Source organism: Oryza glaberrima, chromosome 2, assembly GCF_000147395.1.
Source record: "Oryza glaberrima chromosome 2, OglaRS2, whole genome shotgun sequence".
Taxonomy (NCBI): Eukaryota; Viridiplantae; Streptophyta; class Magnoliopsida; order Poales; family Poaceae; genus Oryza; species Oryza glaberrima.
Window position 1 is genome coordinate 22874194 of NC_068327.1, and position 19806 is coordinate 22893999.

At 43.5% G+C, this 19806-nt stretch overlaps 2 protein-coding genes across 2 annotated transcripts; both read left to right on the forward strand.

Annotated features, from left to right (window-relative positions):
- The first annotated feature begins 70 nt into the window (after nucleotides 1-70).
- LOC127763102 (probable protein phosphatase 2C 17) lies at nucleotides 71-5898 on the forward strand. Its single transcript, XM_052287712.1, is given in 12 exon segments — nucleotides 71-180; nucleotides 2138-2264; nucleotides 2386-2455; nucleotides 2967-3072; nucleotides 3155-3266; nucleotides 3759-3881; nucleotides 3984-4167; nucleotides 4267-4343; nucleotides 4441-4493; nucleotides 4666-4720; nucleotides 5014-5594; nucleotides 5596-5898. Coding segments are annotated over 12 exon segments (1770 nt in total). The 3' UTR covers nucleotides 5768-5898.
- A 1096-nt stretch (nucleotides 5899-6994) lies between these two features.
- LOC127763097 (probable protein phosphatase 2C 18) lies at nucleotides 6995-19528 on the forward strand. The gene is given in 18 exon segments (XM_052287702.1): nucleotides 6995-7115; nucleotides 11186-11384; nucleotides 11470-11662; nucleotides 12147-12380; nucleotides 12473-12594; nucleotides 13258-13358; nucleotides 13710-13812; nucleotides 15143-15269; nucleotides 15393-15462; nucleotides 15962-16067; nucleotides 16150-16267; nucleotides 16758-16877; nucleotides 16979-17026; nucleotides 17029-17161; nucleotides 17257-17333; nucleotides 17420-17472; nucleotides 17639-17690; nucleotides 17986-19528. Coding segments are annotated over 11 exon segments (2070 nt in total). The 5' UTR covers nucleotides 6995-7115; nucleotides 11186-11384; nucleotides 11470-11662; nucleotides 12147-12380; nucleotides 12473-12594; nucleotides 13258-13358; nucleotides 13710-13812; nucleotides 15143-15158; the 3' UTR covers nucleotides 19168-19528.
- Nucleotides 19529-19806: the final 278 nt, after the last annotated feature.

Genomic DNA, 19806 nt, shown 5'->3' on the forward strand with positions numbered 1-19806 from the left:
GAAAATTGTACTCAGATTGATGAACTGACTAGTAGTTGATGATGATGAGTAAAAGAGAATTGGACGAGTCATGCAGGGGCGAGGGATCCGTGGGGACCACCAGCCACAGGATGGGGCCACTCCTCGAGCATTGGATCAGCCGCGAGGGACGATCCGACGGAGGAGATGCGTCCGGTCCAGGTATTTAAGCACAGCTTTTTGCGCTTCGCAGCACAACCACTTTTCCGCATCTCTCTCTCTCTCTCTCGCCTCTCTCTCGCGCGCGCGTCTCAAGAGCAGCGGCGAAAGGTGAGAGGTGAGATCTCTCTCCCACTTCATCCTCCTCTCCTCTGTGGTTTCGTCCGCCGCCTCCATCCCTAAACCCTACTTCTCCAAAAGCGCCGTGAGATTCTTCTCCCTACTCTTCTTCGATCTTGCTCCATTGGTGGTGGTGTTTGTTTGCTTGGAGTGTTTGGTGTCGCGGTTTCTCTCGTTCTTGTCTTCGCTGAATCGAGCAGCACCCTGCGTCTTGGTTGGTTCCTGTTTACCGCGGTCTGGTCCTCTTTTTTCGTGTTCTTCGCTTCCCGTACCCGTGATGTTGTTGCTTGATGCATTTGAGGCGTGGTTTTCTCGGAGTTGGATGAGGAGGTCGACGAGCACCGAAGCTTCATGGTTGGTCTCCGTTCGCCTCTCTCCCATCGGAGCACGTTGATCTTGACGGTTCCTGGCGCGACCAATGCGTGCGCGAGAAGTTAGACGCCATGAATTCGTTTCTCTTCTCTGCTTTGTTTTTTTTTTTTTGGCTCCTGTTTTGCAGTTGGTGTGTTGCGGAGGTGTCAGTTTCTGAATTTGTATAAACCAAATGCCCTCTTCTTATTCTTTTTGCTGTTCCTGATGCAATCTGCCCGTCTTCCTTACGTCTTGATCAAGTAGAACGGCGCCTCGTTCTCTTCTCGAATTTTAAGGCGTTTCGGAATCCGAAATTTGCTAAGATTTTACCTGGCCGTGATCATTTTTTTCCTCCTGTTCTTGGCTTCCCTTACCCGTGTTGTTGTTGCTTGATGCTTTTGAAGTTGGGTGTGTGAGTTTCTTGGAGGAGGTTGAAGAGCACGGAAGCTTCATGGTGATCTCGTTAGTCTTGATCTTGCCTTCCGTTTCTCTATTTGGTCTTGATCTTGCCTTCCGTTTCTCTATTTCTACCAGTGCAAGCTCGAGAAATTAAACCACATCAATTCGTTTCTCTTTTCAGTTTGTTCTGTTTTGGTATGCTGCGGAAGTGCCAGTTTCTGAATTTGTATTAGCTAGATGCCTTCTTCTGTTCTTTTCGCTGCTCCTGATGCAATATGCAGGATGCTTCTTCTCTACACGTCTCTCTGTTTTCTGCCTCGAAAGAACTCTCTGTCCTATTGTGGCTTTGTTTACTCGATGCTATTTTTTCGTTCAATGATTTCTGCATGTGTCGCTCCATTGAATTACTTGTAAATCTTCTGATTCTTTACCTATCAAAGAAACTTCCATCTCTTGAATCTTGATTTGGCTTCCTTCTCCCTTACCGAGATATTGTGCAATTTTTTTGTCTGTAACCTGTTTTTCACTTCTCTGTGATGGTGTTCGGTGCCGTACTGTACTGTTAGGTTGTTCTTGCTTTTTTTCTTCTGTTCTGCATTCTCTGTTTGCAATTGTTTAAGTTTTGATTCGCCGAAGCAGTGCCATATCTAAAGGAAATCGATCATTCTTGTACAGTACACTTTATGCGCTCGTTTCCTCTTCTTATCTCACTTTGAAATTTGGTGTTATGATATGTGTCAGTAAAGCTTATATCGCGTTTGTAGAAAACCTTGTGTGTATTTTGTTCGCAGTAATGAAATAAGATTTAGGTGTAAAATAATGCAGCACTGCAACTGAAGATTGATACTTCCATGTTATATATCTCAAAAATGCATTTAAGCATTTAAGGGCCCTGAATGAAAGCACCAATTACACCCTGTGCTTTGAGCTAGATAAGTAGTGCCATATCAAGTTTGATGATTCTACTTCACTTTATTTCATATGTAACCTAGCTTTCTGGCATTTAATTGATCTGTATTATTGTTTAAGTGTCTTGCCCCGTTTTTGTCAATAATGTTATTTTATATTTGTATTCATGTTAAATTTTCAGCAAAGCAAGTTCCGCTATGGGTAACAGCCTTCCTGTAGAATCAAAGTTCACTTTTGAAGAAGAGAATGACAGAATTAAGTATGTTGTGTCGTCTATGCAAGGATGGGGTGAGAAAATGGAAGATGCCGTGAGTAAACTTGCAGCCTTTTGTATGACAAAAAAAGGGATAGTTCTGCAAAATTTTCTTACTGATCTTTAAGTAATTGTGTAAAATACTGTGACTGACATATGCCCTCTATATTCTCTAGCATGCAGCTATTCTAAATCTTGATGATACCACGTCCACGTCTTTCTTTGGTGTTTATGATGGCCATGGAGGTTTGCTTCATTCTCATTTTTTTTTTAATTTCAAACCCTCCAAATTGTTGGCGTAACTGTTTATGTCATGCTATGTTTGTCTGTGTGTATCACTTTGTTTATCTCCGCGCATGTTTTGAAAACTTTGTTGTATATGTTGAAACATTTACCTGTCAATTTTCAAATAAATATGATGCTACAGTTATGGATAATGAACAAGTTAGCTAATCAGTAATCACATTCGTGTGGCATGCTTGCAAGGATAACATGAACTACATAAAAAGAAATTTTAATTCATGAGAGATAAAACACTGCATGAATATGAGTTACTAGTAATATAAATGGTGATGATAATTTAGAGGATAATTACAGATTAACAGGTTAGTTTTTTTTTAATGAAGCCTATTCAAGTGTTGTTCTGCTACTAATGTTCACAACAGTGTTTTGATTTATAAGCTTCTATGCAATAGAAGTAATCTTGATCCATCGTATTGAGCGAGACGCCATACTGAATTGTTTTTTTCTATCTCAGGAGCTGAAGTAGCATTGTATTGCGCAAAACAATTTCACATTGAGCTATGCAATCATGAAGACTATCACAACGATCTGATTAATGCACTGGACAATGTGTTTTTAAGGTTATTTTGGCCTACTTTACATAATTTTGTTTATAGCTGCACTTGGAAATGTGGGATATCATTGTTCGTGTGATTGCTGCAGCATGGATGAGAACCTGCAACAGTCCGATGCTTGGAGAGAGTTAGTTATTCCTCATGATAATGGATGTATGTATTTTCTCAAAGCTGGTGTCTGTGCTAAGCCTTTCCCACAGGTAGTAATCTAATAACCCCTAGCATCCTCGAATATTCATATCGTGAAGAAGTTACTCAAAATTGTATTTGTTGGACAGTGTGCATATTGTATCTATGAAAAAGGAAATGGAAGAATGTGTTTGATATCGAGACTGTTCTTTCTTGTGATGTACTTTGGAGTTGGAGGAGATATGTTTAACCCTAATCTCGACTAATTGCTCCTATTAAAAAAGGTTCAGTTAGTTACATATCAATTGGCTGGTTTACTGAGATGGAGGCCAACAGGTTCTTAAGTTCTCATTGCACCTTGGTTCTTATCATACTATGCTATCCAAATTGAGGTATTGTTTGCGATATCCCTTCGATGGTTATTTCTTTCATACATTGGTTTGGTTTTCAGAAATGTTTTTCTATACCTGTTGGCTTTCTTGAGCTATTTTTTGGTAGCCTTTTCCTTCTAACAATGTTGTGATTCTGTGTTATATACTTCAGTTTGGTTGTTGTTTTCCCAGGCGACATATACTGGGCCAGCGTATGAAGGGAGCACAGCATGTGTGGTTCTCATCAGAGGTAACCAAATGATTGTTGGACATGTTGGTGATTCTCGTTGCGTACTCTCAAGACAGGGTGGCCTGGTATAGTGATTGTTTCCCTATTGAATTTCTGGTTAATACCTAATTTGCAAGCTCGTTCATTGTGGTGCCTAACATTTGTGCTTGTTTCCATTTTGTCAATAGGCTATTGATTTATCCTTCGATCACAAACCATGCACAAGAACTGAGTCTGAAAGAGAGAGAGTTCAAAATGCAGGAGGGAGATCTCTTGGACTTAGGTGTGAACAAGTAATGGGGAATTATGTAGTCAAGGAACAATGGGTCCTCGGTGATTTTGGGGGAGGTGTAACAATCTCAAGATCAATTGGTATAGTCTTGTCTGGATCTGTTTTTCATTGATTGCATGTAATAGCACAAAAAGAAGCACATTACACTGTGATTGGCGTTTTACCTACTTACATTTCAGGTGACTTTGCTTTCAAGAAGAACAAAGATTTAGATCGTGAAAAACAAATGCTGATATGCGATCCGGACATCCTCGCTGTAAGTGTAACTAAGTGTAAATAGGTCCGTTTGGTAGAATATGAAGTTCAGTTTTGCCGGGTTGGGATCTGATGGAAAAATGCCCTTTCAATGTCAGGATGACATAACTGATGACATGGAGTTTCTTGTTATTGCAAGTCAAGGTCTCTGGTAAGTGGTAACTCTTCAGCAAAAAATACCTGTCAATAACTATTGGATCATTTTTATGTCACCAGTACTCATTGGCATTCTCTTATTTTTTTTCCTCCTATTTGGTTCATATATAGTTTCACTCATAGTTCCATACTAATTGCATTGACTACTGTATATTTTCCCCCTGCAGGTCTTGCGTGGACAGTGCGGACGTGGTTTCTTACATACATGACCGTTTATCGGTGGTGAGTCTTTTCTTTCCCTCAGTTTGTCTTCTTGGCAGGACAAGATATCTTAGTGGTGTTAATCATGCTATCTGTTCTAGGAAATGACTTCAATCAAGCAATGTAAATATCCTGATTTTCTCTTTTCTTTTAAAAAAAACTGTGTAAGCCCTAAACCTCACAAAACCATTTGTTAGTTTAGCACTGAATATGCATGCCTGGCTGACAAACTGCCATCTGCTTTGACTTCGATTCTTTCGCTGTTAAAACTACTGTTACCAATAATGCTGTGACCAATTAATATTGCTATGCAGGAGGGTGCAGAGCTGCGTGTCATCTGTGAGGAGGTTGTTGAGTTCGGCTTGGCATCGGGCGAGAACACTACCGTCATCCTGGTTCAGTTCAAGCCCGGCGCCTTCCAGTACCAGCTGGTGGATCCCGCTGGATTTGGCACTGCCGTCTCTAACATTGCCAGCACCAGTGCTGCGCCGGCTGGTGCCAGCGACACAAGCGACGAGGGCGTCGATGACGCTGCCACTGCCAGGCCCACCGTCATGGGCTACGACGCGGACTCCAGCACCGGCAGCGCCGATGCCACGGTCGACAGCGACGAGGTCGATCCCAACGCCAGCGCCACGGCTGACAGCTACAATCCCAGGGGGCACGCTGAGATCGTTGCCAGCCACACCGGCGACGAGGTCTACACCAGCGGCAGTGCCAGGGTTGAGAGCGGCGAGCTCGCCGTCCCCACTCCCAGCGCCAACAACACCGTCGCGGATGAGGTCAAGGTCGACGCCGCTGTCGTCGCCGGCGGCAGTACCACCGCCATGGCTGCTGACGAAGCCACCGTGGTGTCGTTGTTGTCGACCATCGTGGATAACTACTACTCCATTAACACCAGCGAGGAGGTTGATCCCACTGCCACTGTCGCAGCCGACGACAAGGTCACCAACGCCAGCACCAGCGCCACGGCCGGCAGCAAGCTGCACACCAGCGATTCTTCACTCAATTTTGTCCTGGTCGAAGATGATGTGTGATGATGCATGCACCGCTGCATGCGCAGGATGATACTGATCCTAGGTAGTACTAGTATCGTAGTAGAACTTTGCTTTGGTAGGATCGGAATAGTTGGTTTCTGCTACCCTTGTTTTTGGTTTATGCCTCCTGGTTGGCTGGGTACGTTTGGGGTATCGCCGCCCCCCCCCCCCCCCCCCCCCCCCGCGATTTTGCTTGCCAGACTCGGTTAATTACCGAGGCACTTGAATGGTTTTTGAGTTTTCAAAGTACTTAATCTAGTGATGCTTTTGTTGACCTCCATTTTGAATCTCTATACATGCTGGGTATGAACTACTTCTCTGTTCCCGATTCGGGATCAACAAACAAAACTGTCCTGATAGTCCTAGATAGCAGCAATAGCTTCAAAGGTTCAGAGCGAACGAAAATAATTTTCAATAGTGCTGGCACATGTTTTTTCAGAAACATCGAGTGGTCTCAAGTCTCAACTCTTCAAATCGAACAACTGCTTTCTTGGATCCACATCAACAAAATAGGATGTCTACGGTCTACCTACCAAGATCAGCGCTAGTATCTACTTCCTCCGTTTCACAATGTAAGTTATTTTAGCATTTCTTATATTTATATTGATATGAATGAATCTAGACATATATATCTATCTAGATTCATTAACATCAATATAAATACGGAAAATGCTAGAATGACTTACATTGTGAAACGGAGGGAGTACTTCCTTGTCAAATCTTCGTGCCGGTGTGGAGGCCGACACCAGCAGAGGGAGGTGACAACTGACAGGTGGTGGCGCGGGCGTAGAGCACGGGAGTATAGGGGATGTGCCACCGTCGATCCGTCGTGCCGGAAGGTGGATGGAAAAAGGAAGGAGGCGCGGCCGTCGCGCCGGCTCGAAGTACGCGAAAAAGGAGGAGGAGGGAGCGTCGTGCCATGCGGGCTGTAGGCATTTTGTGCCTGAAATCGGCCCATGGTCTGAAGTAGGCCGTAGCGGGCTGCTTCTTGGGTCACGGTTACTCTTTCAGCTCGGCAACAGCAATAGACTCACTCACTCACACTCACGGTCACACCGATTTCTCCCCAGCCGACCATACCGGAAAACCCGCGACTCCCCAACTCCGACGAGAACGACATGGACGCCGGCGGCGAGGAGGCGAAGCAGGAGCGCCACCTGGTGCTGGCTCACGAGCTCTTCCTCCTCTCCCGCCCCGACCTCGACGACCTCGCCAATGTCGCCCTCCGCTCCGATGCCCTCGACGCCGTCAAGTCCGATGGCATGGCGCCGCTGTTCGAGTCGCTGGCCACCGCGGGCGTGCTGCTCAAGCCGGACGACGCAGCTGCTCGCCGAGATGCGCGCGCGGATCGACGAGGAGGTCCGCATGCTCGACGAGAAGTGAGTGGATTCTTCCTCTCTTCGATTTTATTTCTAGCCCCACAAAAAAGAGGTCGCCCGTTGCTGTGTTGCGTATGCCTGCAGTAGTACTATGTGGGGATAGGTTTTGTGATAAATAACTCTGGTGTTGATATGATCCGTTTGCCTAAACTAACCTAGCTTGCTCTCGGTGCGGAACATGGATGCTAAAGCTGGTAGACAGTGGCGAAGCTAGAGCAAAATGGAGGGGGGTTCGAGATTTTGCCACAAGTATATCAATATATATAACTTCAAGCTACATTTTCGATAGAACCGTTGATTAATAATTTTTTACATCAACAGTAGAGACACACATGCATCAATAAAATAAAAAAAGTGACAAACATTGTTTTTCAAAATTAAGAAATCCACTAATAACATTGATAATTGAGAATTGGTTACTAACCCATGAGCAAAAGATGATCTGCATATGCAAACATAAGCAAACACCATTCTATTTCATTATCTCAACATCCTCGACGATGATTTGATAACCTAAAACAAGTTAACATCAAAATCAGTTCTCATTTTTCAAATAAAAAGTAGAATCCAGCACTTAGATACAATCATTACCTTCAATCATCATCAAATCTGCGTCCTTGCATGTTCATGAAGCGACGAACAACGGCCTCATTGGTGACTTTCTTCATTTCTTCTTTCTCCACATAACAAATAAGGCTATCACTTAAGTACTCATCACCAATTTTATTGCGCAAATATGTTTTCACATTCTTAGCTGAAAAGCACCTCTCAACTGTGGCAGTAGCGACGGGCAATACAAGTACAAGTTTTAAAAGTTGATAAACCAATGGATAACAAAGATGTTTTCTTGTCTCCACCATTATTTGAGAAAGCTCGGCAATAGTTTGTATATTGGAGAATCTACCATCATCCCTCACATCAGCGGTGTAGAGACCAAGTTGGTGGCTAAGGTCCCTCAAATTTCCAGAATTAAAATCACTAGGATACGATTTTGCTAAACTCATCAAATTCTCTAGATTGAAATCATGAAATGAGTCTCTTGGACTAAAAGCCGATGAGCAAATAAGCAATTGAGAGCTTGTCTCACTGAAGCGATTGTCAAGCTCTTGAAGTATCCAATCAATAACATCATTAAAACAATCCACTTGATAGTAATGCTTGTTTGTAATTCCAGATTTGTGCCTACGCTTCTTGGGATCAATATATGTATCTTCCATTTCCAATTTGACAATATCATACTTGTCACAAAAGTCAGAGACTTCATCTAGAACTTTCTCCCACTTTTCTCTTCTAAGCTCATCCAAATTGAGCCTAGTTGACTTTACACATTTCATAGCATTCACTATGTCTTGATCCTTCCGTTGCAATGCTAGTGACAAGCTGTTTGTGATTGTTAATATAGTCAACATGAGGTGCAAATAGAAGACAAAATCAAAAGATTGGAAGTACTCCAAAAGATTCGATGCTTGATCTCTAATTTTCCAATCATTTTTGTCTTTTTCCACAATTTCTAGCACTTTGACTATTGTAGCAAACATGCCAACCAAACTTTTGAGAGTTTTATAGTGGGAACTCCATCGAGTATCCCCAGGTCTCTGAAGACATTGCTCTTGATTCAACCCGGTTCCAGTTTGAAGTTGCCCACAACCCAATGCCTTACTCATTTCTTTAACATTAATATCTCTAATCAAATCCCTTCTCTTAGATGATCCACCCACCACATTCAGTAAGATGGAAATCTTAGTAAAAAAATCACTAACGCCTTTATGTTTTCTCACAATAGCCACAAGAACCAATTGGAGTTGGTGAGCAAAACAGTGAACATAATAAGCTGAACTATTTTCCCTCATGATCAATGATTGCAAACCATTGAACTCATCTCGCATATTGCTAGCACCGTCATATCCTTGCCCTCTAACTTGCTTTAGACTTAGCTTCAGTTCTGCAAATAGAGCATCAATAGAAGACTTGAGATAGGCAGAAGTTGTTTCAGTCACATGGACAAGACCAACAAATCTCTCTCTCACAATTCCATATTTATCAACATATCTCAAGACCACTGCCATTTGTTCTTTGCAAGAAACATCTCTTGATTCATCAACTAGCAAGCAAAAAACATCATGCCCAATTTCTTCTAGAATAGCATGTAGCACTTCCTTTGCAAAACATTTCACAATATCCCTCTGTATTTCAGGAGCAACCAAAAGACTGTTATCTGATTTTTTTGTACCTATTGCCTTTCTTAAGGATGGGTTTTGTTCCGCTGTGTAATCACGAAATTCCCTGAAGTTGCCTCTGTTGTAGGACTCCTTTGACTCATCGTGACCTCGGAAAGGCAATCCTAGCTTTACTAGCATCCTAGCAACATCAATGGACCCATTCAACCGAGTAAGATAGTCCCTCTTACCAGTTTCTCTCACACTATGAAAAGCAACATCAATGTGCTGTCTTTTTTGTAATAAATCATCACACTTCTTCATTGCTTGATAGTGTGAACCACCGACATCACCTACATGCAATTTCAACCTTTCTTTTCTATGAAAACCATTCCAACCATTTTTAACAAATGCTTCATATCCACCATCCTTCTTTTCTCTAAACAAGAAACAGAAAAAACAATATGCTTGATTTTTGGACTCACTGTATTCAAGCCAACTTCCAAACTCATCAAACCATTCCGGGACAAACCTTCTTGAACCTGTCATAGGAAAAGCAAATGTGCGAGGTTGACAAGGGCCATTCTCCAAGTATTTCCTTCTCACCCTCTCTCTGAGATTAGGATGGTACTCATCAATTTGTTTTCTTAATCCTGGATCATATTTAATCTCATCTTCCCAGTTTATATCATCCAAACATGAATTACATGCATTGTTAGCACTATTCGGCTCTGGCACTTTCCTTTTGTAAAATCGTTCCATCAATTAACCTATCCTTAGATGATTCAGGAGGATGTAAATATATACTGATTTTATCATTCATTCAAGTACAGAGGTAGAATGAAAATTGATATGACTTACATCCAAATAGCACCTTCAACTCAAATTCTCAAATTTTCCCCCAATCTGCAATTTTATTCCAATTCTGAAGGATTCCAAATTGAACCCTACTGGCCTCCTAATTCTACAATGTAAAAAAAAAAACAACCAATAAAAATTTTAGGCCTTTGTATTTAATAAATCAAATTGATTAAAAAAGAAATAGATGAAGCATGCTTTCTTACCTTGTCTCTACTAACGCACAATGTGGCTGTGTGCTGATCAGTTGATGGAGATGGATGATGTCGTTGTTGGCTTCGTGGCTTGTGAAAGTGTGGTCTGATGCTTGCTCCTGGTTAGCTGGTTGCCTGGCGACCGGCTTCCTGCCTTCCTGGCTCCTGCGGCTGGAGCGAGCAACGCAGGCGCTAAGCAAGCAGGGGCGACGGCGACGGTGACGGTGAGCTGCCGAGGGCGACGGCCGACGGCGGCGCGTCGCGATGTTGAGATGGGCAAGTGTTGTCTGGGAGACTGGGATTGGCTGATTGCAGAGCAGCGGCGTGGAAGCCAAACAGACGCGAGGCGGAGTCGTCAAGATTGGCAGCGACGGGACGCGGCATACGAGAAGTCGAGAAGAGAAAAGATTGATCTGGATTCGACTCTCCTCATGGGCTTACAACGTTAACTGGACTGTTGTTTGGGCTGTGGGTGCACTATATTGGGCCAAGAGGGTGCATATAGGGCCGAGATATGGGGGTAATAACTAAAAATTTTTTTTGAGGGGGGTTCATCTGCACCCACGGGCCTCTATTGGGCTTCGCCCCTGCTGGTAGATCCGTAGATAGCTTGCATTTGATTTGGTAGTTGTAAATTTACGAATTATGCTTAGGGTCAATTCACCTCTATATAAATCTGTACTACATAATACTAATAAACTTTCTCCACAGTTTTGTTTTAGATTCATGTACATATTGATGATTTTGTACATTATCTCTGCAATGTGTAATTTAGCATGTAGAAAAGTAATTGAGATTGCTAAGGATCACAATGCACAACATCCCAACTGATACGAATGATTTGTGTGTCCCTTGTATGCAGGAAAAATACCAGTGTAAACTAATGTGAAGGAAGAATGGCATGTTGAACTTCGTTAGTAATATGGTATCGATTTCCTTGGTCGCTACTTTGTTGTCCTAGGTAAAGTGATATACATGCTCGGTGTCTGTATGAAGTGCATGGCAATGCATCCGGAAGCATCAGCTGTCGCCCCATGTCTTCTTGATATGATCAGATCTAGGTATGCCAAGCCTAAACAAACATTTCCCTGTTAAGGAATTTTATTGGTAAGTTACCATTTTGACATCAAATTTCGTTCTATACAGCTGTTTCACAACATCCTGAAGCATCAGAAGGTCTGTGTTGTTTGCAGCTTTTTGCATATTGATAGTGCTGCACCCATTGTATGTCTCATCAGCTCTTATAGAAGGAAATCGGGACATTTCAACTGGTTTGGAATTGATACACATATGGGCTCTTCATGTTGCAGAAGCTGATCCTGATACAGAATGAATATCAGTATGTACTTTGGTCACTATGGGGGGATATCTCTGTTATGAATCACCGATTTGCATTTTGTTCGTCAAAGTAGAGCAATTATAGTACAATAGGCTCAGCACATAATACTAATAGGGTCATTTTTGAACCAACAAAGAAGTACAGTTGTTCAGGGTAAACGTTATATCAAATTCATTTGAATTGTCTTTGATTTTAACCTGAAAGAAGAGTATTTTCACTGTGAGATAATTCACTATCTGAAAATAAAGAGCTAATAACTCCCACCTTATGCTTTAGTTTCCTGTAACGTACTTCTTTCTATCATTCCATTTGGTCTTCTATTATACTCAACCAATGATCCAGCTCTTTTCAGTAATGTGTAGAGTAAAACCAGACTCGTTTTTTGTTCAACTCATAATTAGAAAACCATTTCAGTACACTGGAAACTCAGTAACTTCTCACATTGTCATCTAACTCCTCCATTGTCATGTTTGTCTCCTTGCAGGCATCATGACCTGTTTGCAACTCTGTTCCGAGATCTTCAGACATCATGAGCACTGAATCAGTGGATCGCAGCATGGCCAGGAACTGCAGGTCTCTGCCTTTTAAGCTTGATACCATCAAAATGATCAATGTACTGGACTAGATATATAAATCGATTGATGTATTTGGTTTTGGAGTGCTAGATTTTTCGTCATTCATACATAGAACATGAATTGATTTACGTGAAACAATTTATGTAAGTCTTCTGTTCCAGATTACTACTATGTTTGAAAACTTTGAATTGATTAGTTGAGCAAAAGAAAATTTACCTGTGGATGGATCATGCAGGGCGAGAGGAGGAGGAGGAGGGCGTGTGCTCCATGGGGACCACCAGCCACAGAACGGGGCACTCCTGGAGCATTGGATCAGCCGCGAGGGACAATCCGACGGCCGAGATGCGTCCAGTGCAGGTATTTAAGCGCAATGCTGCTTCTCCTTGCGCGGTTTGCTGCACAACCACTTTCTGCTTCTCCCTCCCTCACAGGCTCACGCATTCTCATCTCAAGAGCACTAGTGGCGAAAGATAAAGGGCAAATGTTATATCGAATTCCGTATGCATCGCCTTTGATTTTAGCCTGAAAGAACTAATAATTTCACTGTGATATGATTCACAATCTGAAAATGAAAGAGCTAATATCACTCATCATATGCTTTAATTTTCAGTAACCTACTCCCTCCTCTCATTCCTTTAATCTAATGTTATACTCATTCAGTGATCCAGCTCTTTCAGCAATCTGTAAAGAAAAGAGATCTTCAAACGAGTAGATTAACAAAAGCGTAAAGTGTCTAGAGTTTTTGGAGGCGTCACCCTAAGGTGGCCGTTTTTCTTTTCTTTTGGGGGGCGTTAGCTGCGGCTAGCACCCTGCTCGACTGTCTAAGGTCGATTCTGTAACCTTCGTGACACCCTCTTTCTTCTTAATACAATTTGGGCGACCTCTTTCGGCTGTCCCGGCAAATCTGTAAAGAAAAACAGGACCTCTTTTTACCTTATAAAGAGAAACCAATCCACTAAGCTGGAAACGCAATAACTTTTAACACTGCCATCTAACTCCATTGGCATGTTTGTCTTGTAGATGGCTATGAGCTGCATGCGGCTCCATTCTGAGATGGCCCTTCAGACATCACGAGCACTGGAATCGGCGGATCACAGCAAGACCAGCAGCAGCAGCAGCAGGTCTCTCTACCTTCTAAGCTTGATAACATCATCATACCATTTGCCAACATGATGTGATCGATGTACTGGATTAATTTGTAAAAAAAACTTATATTATCTTGCCATGTTTACAAATTCCAGTTCAGCTAATCCTGCTACAGTCTACATGATTTTTTTTGTCTGGGATTTGAAATGTTAGAATTTTGGTCATCCATGCAATGATGCAAAAGAACATGACTTGATTAGTGTGGAAATTGTATGGAAGCTGTCATGTTCCAGATTAGGAGTACGTGTGGAAACTGTACTCAGATTGATGAACTGACTAGTTGATGATGAGTATAAAAGAGAACTACACGGGGATGAGTCATGCAGGCTGAGGGATCCGTGGGGACCACCAGCCACAGGATGGGGCCACTCCTCGAGCGTTGGATCAGCTGCGAGGGACGATCCGACGGAGGAGATACGTCTCGTCCAGGTATTTAAGCGCAACTTTTTTTTGCCCTTCGCAGCACAACTGCACAACCACTTTTCCGCATCTCTCTCTCTCTCTCTCTCTCTCTCGTCTCTCTCTCGCGCGCGCGTCTCAAGAGCAGCGGCGAAAGGTGAGAGGTGAGATCTCTCTCCCACTTCGTCCTCCTCTCCTCTGTGGTTTCGTCCGCCGCCTCCATCCCTAAACCCTACTTCTTCTCCGAAAGCGCCGTGAGATTCTTCTCCCTATTCTTCTTCGATCTTGCTCCATTGGTGCGGTGGTGGTGTTTGTTTGCTTGGTGTTTCGTGTCGCGGTCCTCTCGTTCTTGTCTTCGCTGAGTGGCATTGATCGAGCGGCGCCGCGCGTCGAACTCTTGCTTGAATCTGGAGGCGTCTCGGTTTCCGAAACTTGAACCTCTTTACCGCGCTATGTTCCTCTTTGTTTTTTTTTTCGTGTTCTTGGCTTCCTGTACCCGTGATGTTGCTGCTTGATGGTTGATGCATTTGAGGCGTGGTTTTCTTAGAGTTGGATGAGAAGGTTGACGAGCAACGGAACTTCATGGTGGTCTCCGACTCCGTTCGCCTCTCTCCCATCGGAGCATGTTGATGTTGACAGTTCCTGGCGCGACCAGTGCGTGCGCGAGAAGTTAGACGCCATGAATTCGTCTCTTCTCTGATTTTTTTTTAATTTTTTCAGTTCTGTTTTGGTGTGTTCTTATTATTTTTGCTGTTCCTGATGCAATCCGCTCGTCTTCCTTACGTCTTGGTCAAGTAGCACTGCGCCTCGTTCTCTTCTCGAATTTTAAGGCGTTTCGGAGTCCGAAATTTGCTAAGATTTTACCTGGCAGTGATCTTTTTTCCCCTCGTGTTCTTGGCTTCCGTACCCGTGTTGTACTGTTGCTTGATGTTTTTGAAGTTGGGGTGTGCGTGGGTTTCTTGGATGAGTTTGATGAGCACCGAAGCTTCATGGTGATCTCGTTCGCCTCTCCTCAGAACACGTTGGTCTTGATCTTGCCTTCCGTTTCTCTATTTGTACCAGTGCAAGCGCGAGAAATTAGACCACATCAATTCGTTTATCTTCTCTGCTTGTCTTTTCAGTTTGCCCTGTTTTGGTATGTTGCGGAAGTGCCAGTTTCTGAATTTGTATTAGCTAGATGCCTTCTTCTGTTCATTTCGCTGTTCCTGATGCAATATGCAGGATGCTTCTTCTCTACACGTCTCTCTGTTTTCTGCCTCGAAAGAACTCTCTGTCCTATTGTGGCTTTGTTTACTCGATGCTATTTTTTCGTTTTTGTCAATAATGTTATTTTATATTTGTATTCATGTTAAATTTTCAGCAAAGCAAGCTCCGCTATGGGTAACAGCCTTCCTGTAGAATCGAAGGTCACTGTTGAAGAAGAAAATGATAGAATTAAGTATGTCGTGTCATCTATGCAGGGATTGGGTGATAAAATGGAAGATGCTGTGAGTAAACTTGCAGCCTTTTGTATTACAAAAATTAGGATAGTTCTGCCAAAAAATTCTTATTGATCTGTAAGTAATTTGTGTAAAATGCCGAGACTGATATACGCTCTCCTTATTCTCTAGCATGCAGCTATTCTAAGTCTTGATGATACCAAGTCCACGTCATTTTTTGGTGTTTATGATGGCCATGGAGGTTTGCTTCATTGTCATCTTTTTTGTTTCAAACCCTCCAAATTGTTGGCGTAACTGCTTACGTCATGCTATGTTTGTCTGTGTGTATCACATTTTTATCTTTGTGCATGTTTTGAAAACTTAGCTGTATATGTTGAAACTTTTACCTGTCAATTTTCAAATAAATATGATGCTATAGTTAAGGATAACGAACCAAGTTCAGTAATCACATTCGTGCGGCATGCTTGCAAGGGTAACCTGAACTACATAAAAGGAAATTTTAATTCATGAGGGATAAAACACCGCATGAATGTGAGTTAATACAAATAGTCATGATAATTAAGAGGATAATCACAGATTAACAGGTTGGCTAACTCTATTTTCTTATGAAACCTGTTAAAGTGATGTTCTGCTACTAGTGTTCATAACATTGTTTTAATTTATAAGCTTCTATGCACATAGAAGTAATCATGATCCATCCTATCGAGCCACCATGCTGAGTTGTTTATTTTCTATCACAGGAGCTGAAGTAGCATCGTACTGCGCAAAACGATTTCACATTGAGCTTTGCAATCATGAAGACTATCACAATGATCTCACCAACGCACTGGACAATGTGTTTTTTAGGTTATTTTAGCCTACTTTATCATTTTGTTTATAGCTGCACTTGGAAATGTGGGATATCATTGTTCTTGTGTAAATGCTGCAGCATGGATGAGAACCTGCAACAATCCGATGCTTGGAGAGAGTTAGTTATTCCTCGTGATAATGGATGGATGTATTTTCTCAAGGCTGGTGTCTGTGCTAACTTTTGGCCTTTCCCGCAGGTAGTAATCTTTTATCCCCTAGTGTCCTCGAATATCCATATCTTGAAGAAGTTACTCAAAATTGTATTTGTTGGACAGTGTGCATATTGTATCTATGAAAAAGGAAATGGAAGAATGTGTTTGATATCGAGACTGTTGTTCTTTCTTGAGATGTACTTTGGAGTTGGAGGAGATATGTTTAACCCTAACCTCGACTAATTGCTCCTATTAAAAAAGGTTCAATTAGTTACATATCAATTGCTGGTTTACAGAGTTGGAGGCCAACAGGTTATTAAGTTCTCATTGCACCTTGGTTCTTATCATACTATGCTACCCAAATTGAGGTATTTTTTGCAACATCCCTTCGATGGCTATTTCTTTCGTACACTGGTTTGGTTTTCAGAAATGTTTTTCTTTACCTGTTGGCTTTCTTGAGCTATTTTTTGGTAGCCTTTTCCTTCTATGTTGTGGTTCTGTGTTTTACACTTCAGTTTTGTTCTTGTTTTTCCAGGCGTATACTGGGCCAGCATATGAAGGGAGCACAGCATGTGTGGTTGTCATCAGAGGTGACCAAATGATTGTTGGACATGCTGGTGATTCTCGTTGCGTACTCTCAAGACAAGGTGGTCTGGTATAGTGATTGTTTCCCTATTGAATTTCTGGTCGTTACCTAATTTGCATGCTCGTTTCTTGTGTGCCTAACATTTGTGCTTGTTTCTGTTCTGTCAAAAGGCTATTGATTTATCCTCCGATCATAAACCAAGAACAAGCGAGTCTGAAAGAGAGAGAGAGTTCAAAATGCAGGAGGAATATCTCTTGGAGTTGATTGTGAAAAAGTAATGGAGAATTATGTAATCAAGGAACAATGGATCCTCAGTTACTTTGGGAAAAGTGTAACAATCTCAAGATCAATTGGTATAGTTTTTCCTGAGCCTATTTTTCATTGATTGCATGTAATAAAAAAAAACCACATAACACTGTGATTGGCGTTTTACCTACTTACATTTCAGGTGACTTTGCTTTCAAGCAGAACAAAGATTTAAATCGTGAAGAACAAATGTTGATATGTGATCCTGACATCCACACTGTAAGTGTAACTATGTTCGTTTGGTAGAATATAAAGTTTGTTTTGCCGGGGTGGGATCTGATGGAAAATGGCCCTTTCTACGTCAGCATGACATAACTGGTGACATGGAGTTTCTTGTTATAGCAAGTCAAGGCCTCTGGTAAGTGGTAACTCTTCAGCAAAAAAGAACTGTCAGTAACTATTTGATCATTTTAATGTCACCAGTACTCATTGGCATGATTCTTTTTCTCCTTTTTGATGCATATATAGTATCATTCATAATTTCATACTAACCGCATTACGTACTGTATATTTTTTCCCTGCAGGTCTTGCATGGAAAGTGCGGATGTGGTTGCTTACATACATGTCCGTTTATTGGTGAGTCTTTTTTTTTTTTCCTCAGTTTGTCTTCTTGGCAGGACAATATATCTTATTGGTATTAATTATGCTATCTGTTCTAGGAAGTGACTTCAACCAAGAAATATAAATAACCTGGTTTCTCTTTTTGTAGAATAACAGTGCTTATCCCCTAAACTCCCGAAAACCAGTACTTTGTTTAGCGCTGAATATACATGCCTGACTGACAAACTGCCATCTGCTTTGAGTTTGGATTCTTTCCCTGTTAAAACTGCTGTTACCAATATTGCTGTGACCAATTAATATTGCTATGCAGTAGGGGGTAGAGCTGCGTGTCATCTGTGAGGAGCTTGTTCAGTCCGGCTTGCCATCGGGCGAGAACACGACCGTCATCCTGGTTCAGTTCAAGCCCGGCGCCTTCCAGTTCCAGTATGAGCTGGTCGATCCCGCTGCCTTTGACACTGCCGCCTCTAACGTTGCCAGCACCAGTGCCGGCCCGGCTGGTGGCAGCGACAGCGACACGAGCGCCACGAGCGGCGAGGGCGTCGACGACACTGCCACTGCCGGGACCACCACCACGGGCTACAAGGCCGGCTCCAGCACCGGCCCCGGCAGCGGCGGCGGCAGCGCCAATGCCGCGTTCGACAGCGGCGGCGACCTCGCCGCTAACTTGGACATCGCCACTAACTTCGGCAGCGACGACCTCGCCGCTAACTTGGACATCGCCACGAACATCGACACCGAGGACGTCTTCACCTTCATCAACAGCGACGACACGTTCGGCATCAACAGCGACGAGGTGGATCTCGATCCCATCTTCAGGCCCAAGCCTCAGGTCCGCAGGGCCCACGACGGCCCCTCTCCCACTCCCAGGGAAATCGAGGCCGGCCTCAATGCCAGCCCCACGAGGTACAATATGAGGGATATCTTCGAGGCCTTCGACAAAGTCGAGGCCGAGTTGGGCGGCTTCCCGTTACAGGGCCACGATGTCTCCAGCACCAGCACCAACCCCAACACCGCGACTGACACTGGCAGTGGCAGCCGCACCGGCGACGATGACGTCAACGGCGCCATTGCCAGAGCCATGGCCGTGGCTAGCAGCGTCATGACGGGCGCGGGCTACGAGGTCGACTCCACCACCACCAATCCCAGCGCTGCGGCTGACACTGGCAGCCACACCGGCGACGAGATCAAGGTCGACGACAGCACCAGCGGCAGTGCCAGGGGTGACAGCGGCGAGCTCGTCAACAACGACACCACCGTTGCTGACAACAATGCCAGTGGCACTGTCACTGTCACTGTCGCGGCCGACGACAGCAACACCGGCGACAAGGTCGATCCCCCTGCCATCACCAACGCCACGGCCGACAGCAACACCAGCGGCGAGGTCGACGTCGACGCCACTGCCACTGCCAGCGCCAGCGCCAGCGCCGCCGTGGCTGATGACGAGGGCACTGGCAAGGGCACGGCTCCTGACGACAGCGAGGACAGCCCGTAGATGCATGATTCAGAAGAAAGAGGTCACCGGTTCACTACAGTTTCCACTCAATTTTGTCCAAGACGGAGATGATGTGTGATGATGCATGCACCACTGCATTCGAGGGATGATACTGATCATAGGTAGTAGTAGTAGAACTAATGCATTGATAGGATCGGATTAGTTGGTTTCTGCTACCTTGTTTTTGGTTCACGCCTCCTGACTGGCTGGGTACGTTTGGGGGTAGGAGATTTTGCTTGCTAGACTTGGTTACTGAGAACACTTGTCTGGTTTTTGAGTTTTTATCTAGTGATGCTTTTGTTGATCTTCATTTTGAATCTATTACACATGCTGAGAGCTGAGTATGTACTACTTGCTCTGTTCCCGAATTAATGTTCTCTTGGATACGTAATCAGTAATGCGCTTGGTTTGGCTGATTACCTCTCTTCTCTTGTCTGAACTGAAGAGAATTGCGTGCTGAAACCGGCTCTGAAAATCTGAAGCCGGCCTATGGCATACTGCAGCACCGCAACAGCAACGGACTCGTCACTATCAATATAAGGAAATCGGGACATTTCTACTAGTTCTGCACATGGGTTCTTCATGCTGCAGAAGCTGATCCTGATACAAAATGTACGTCAGTAAGTGTTCTGGTCATTA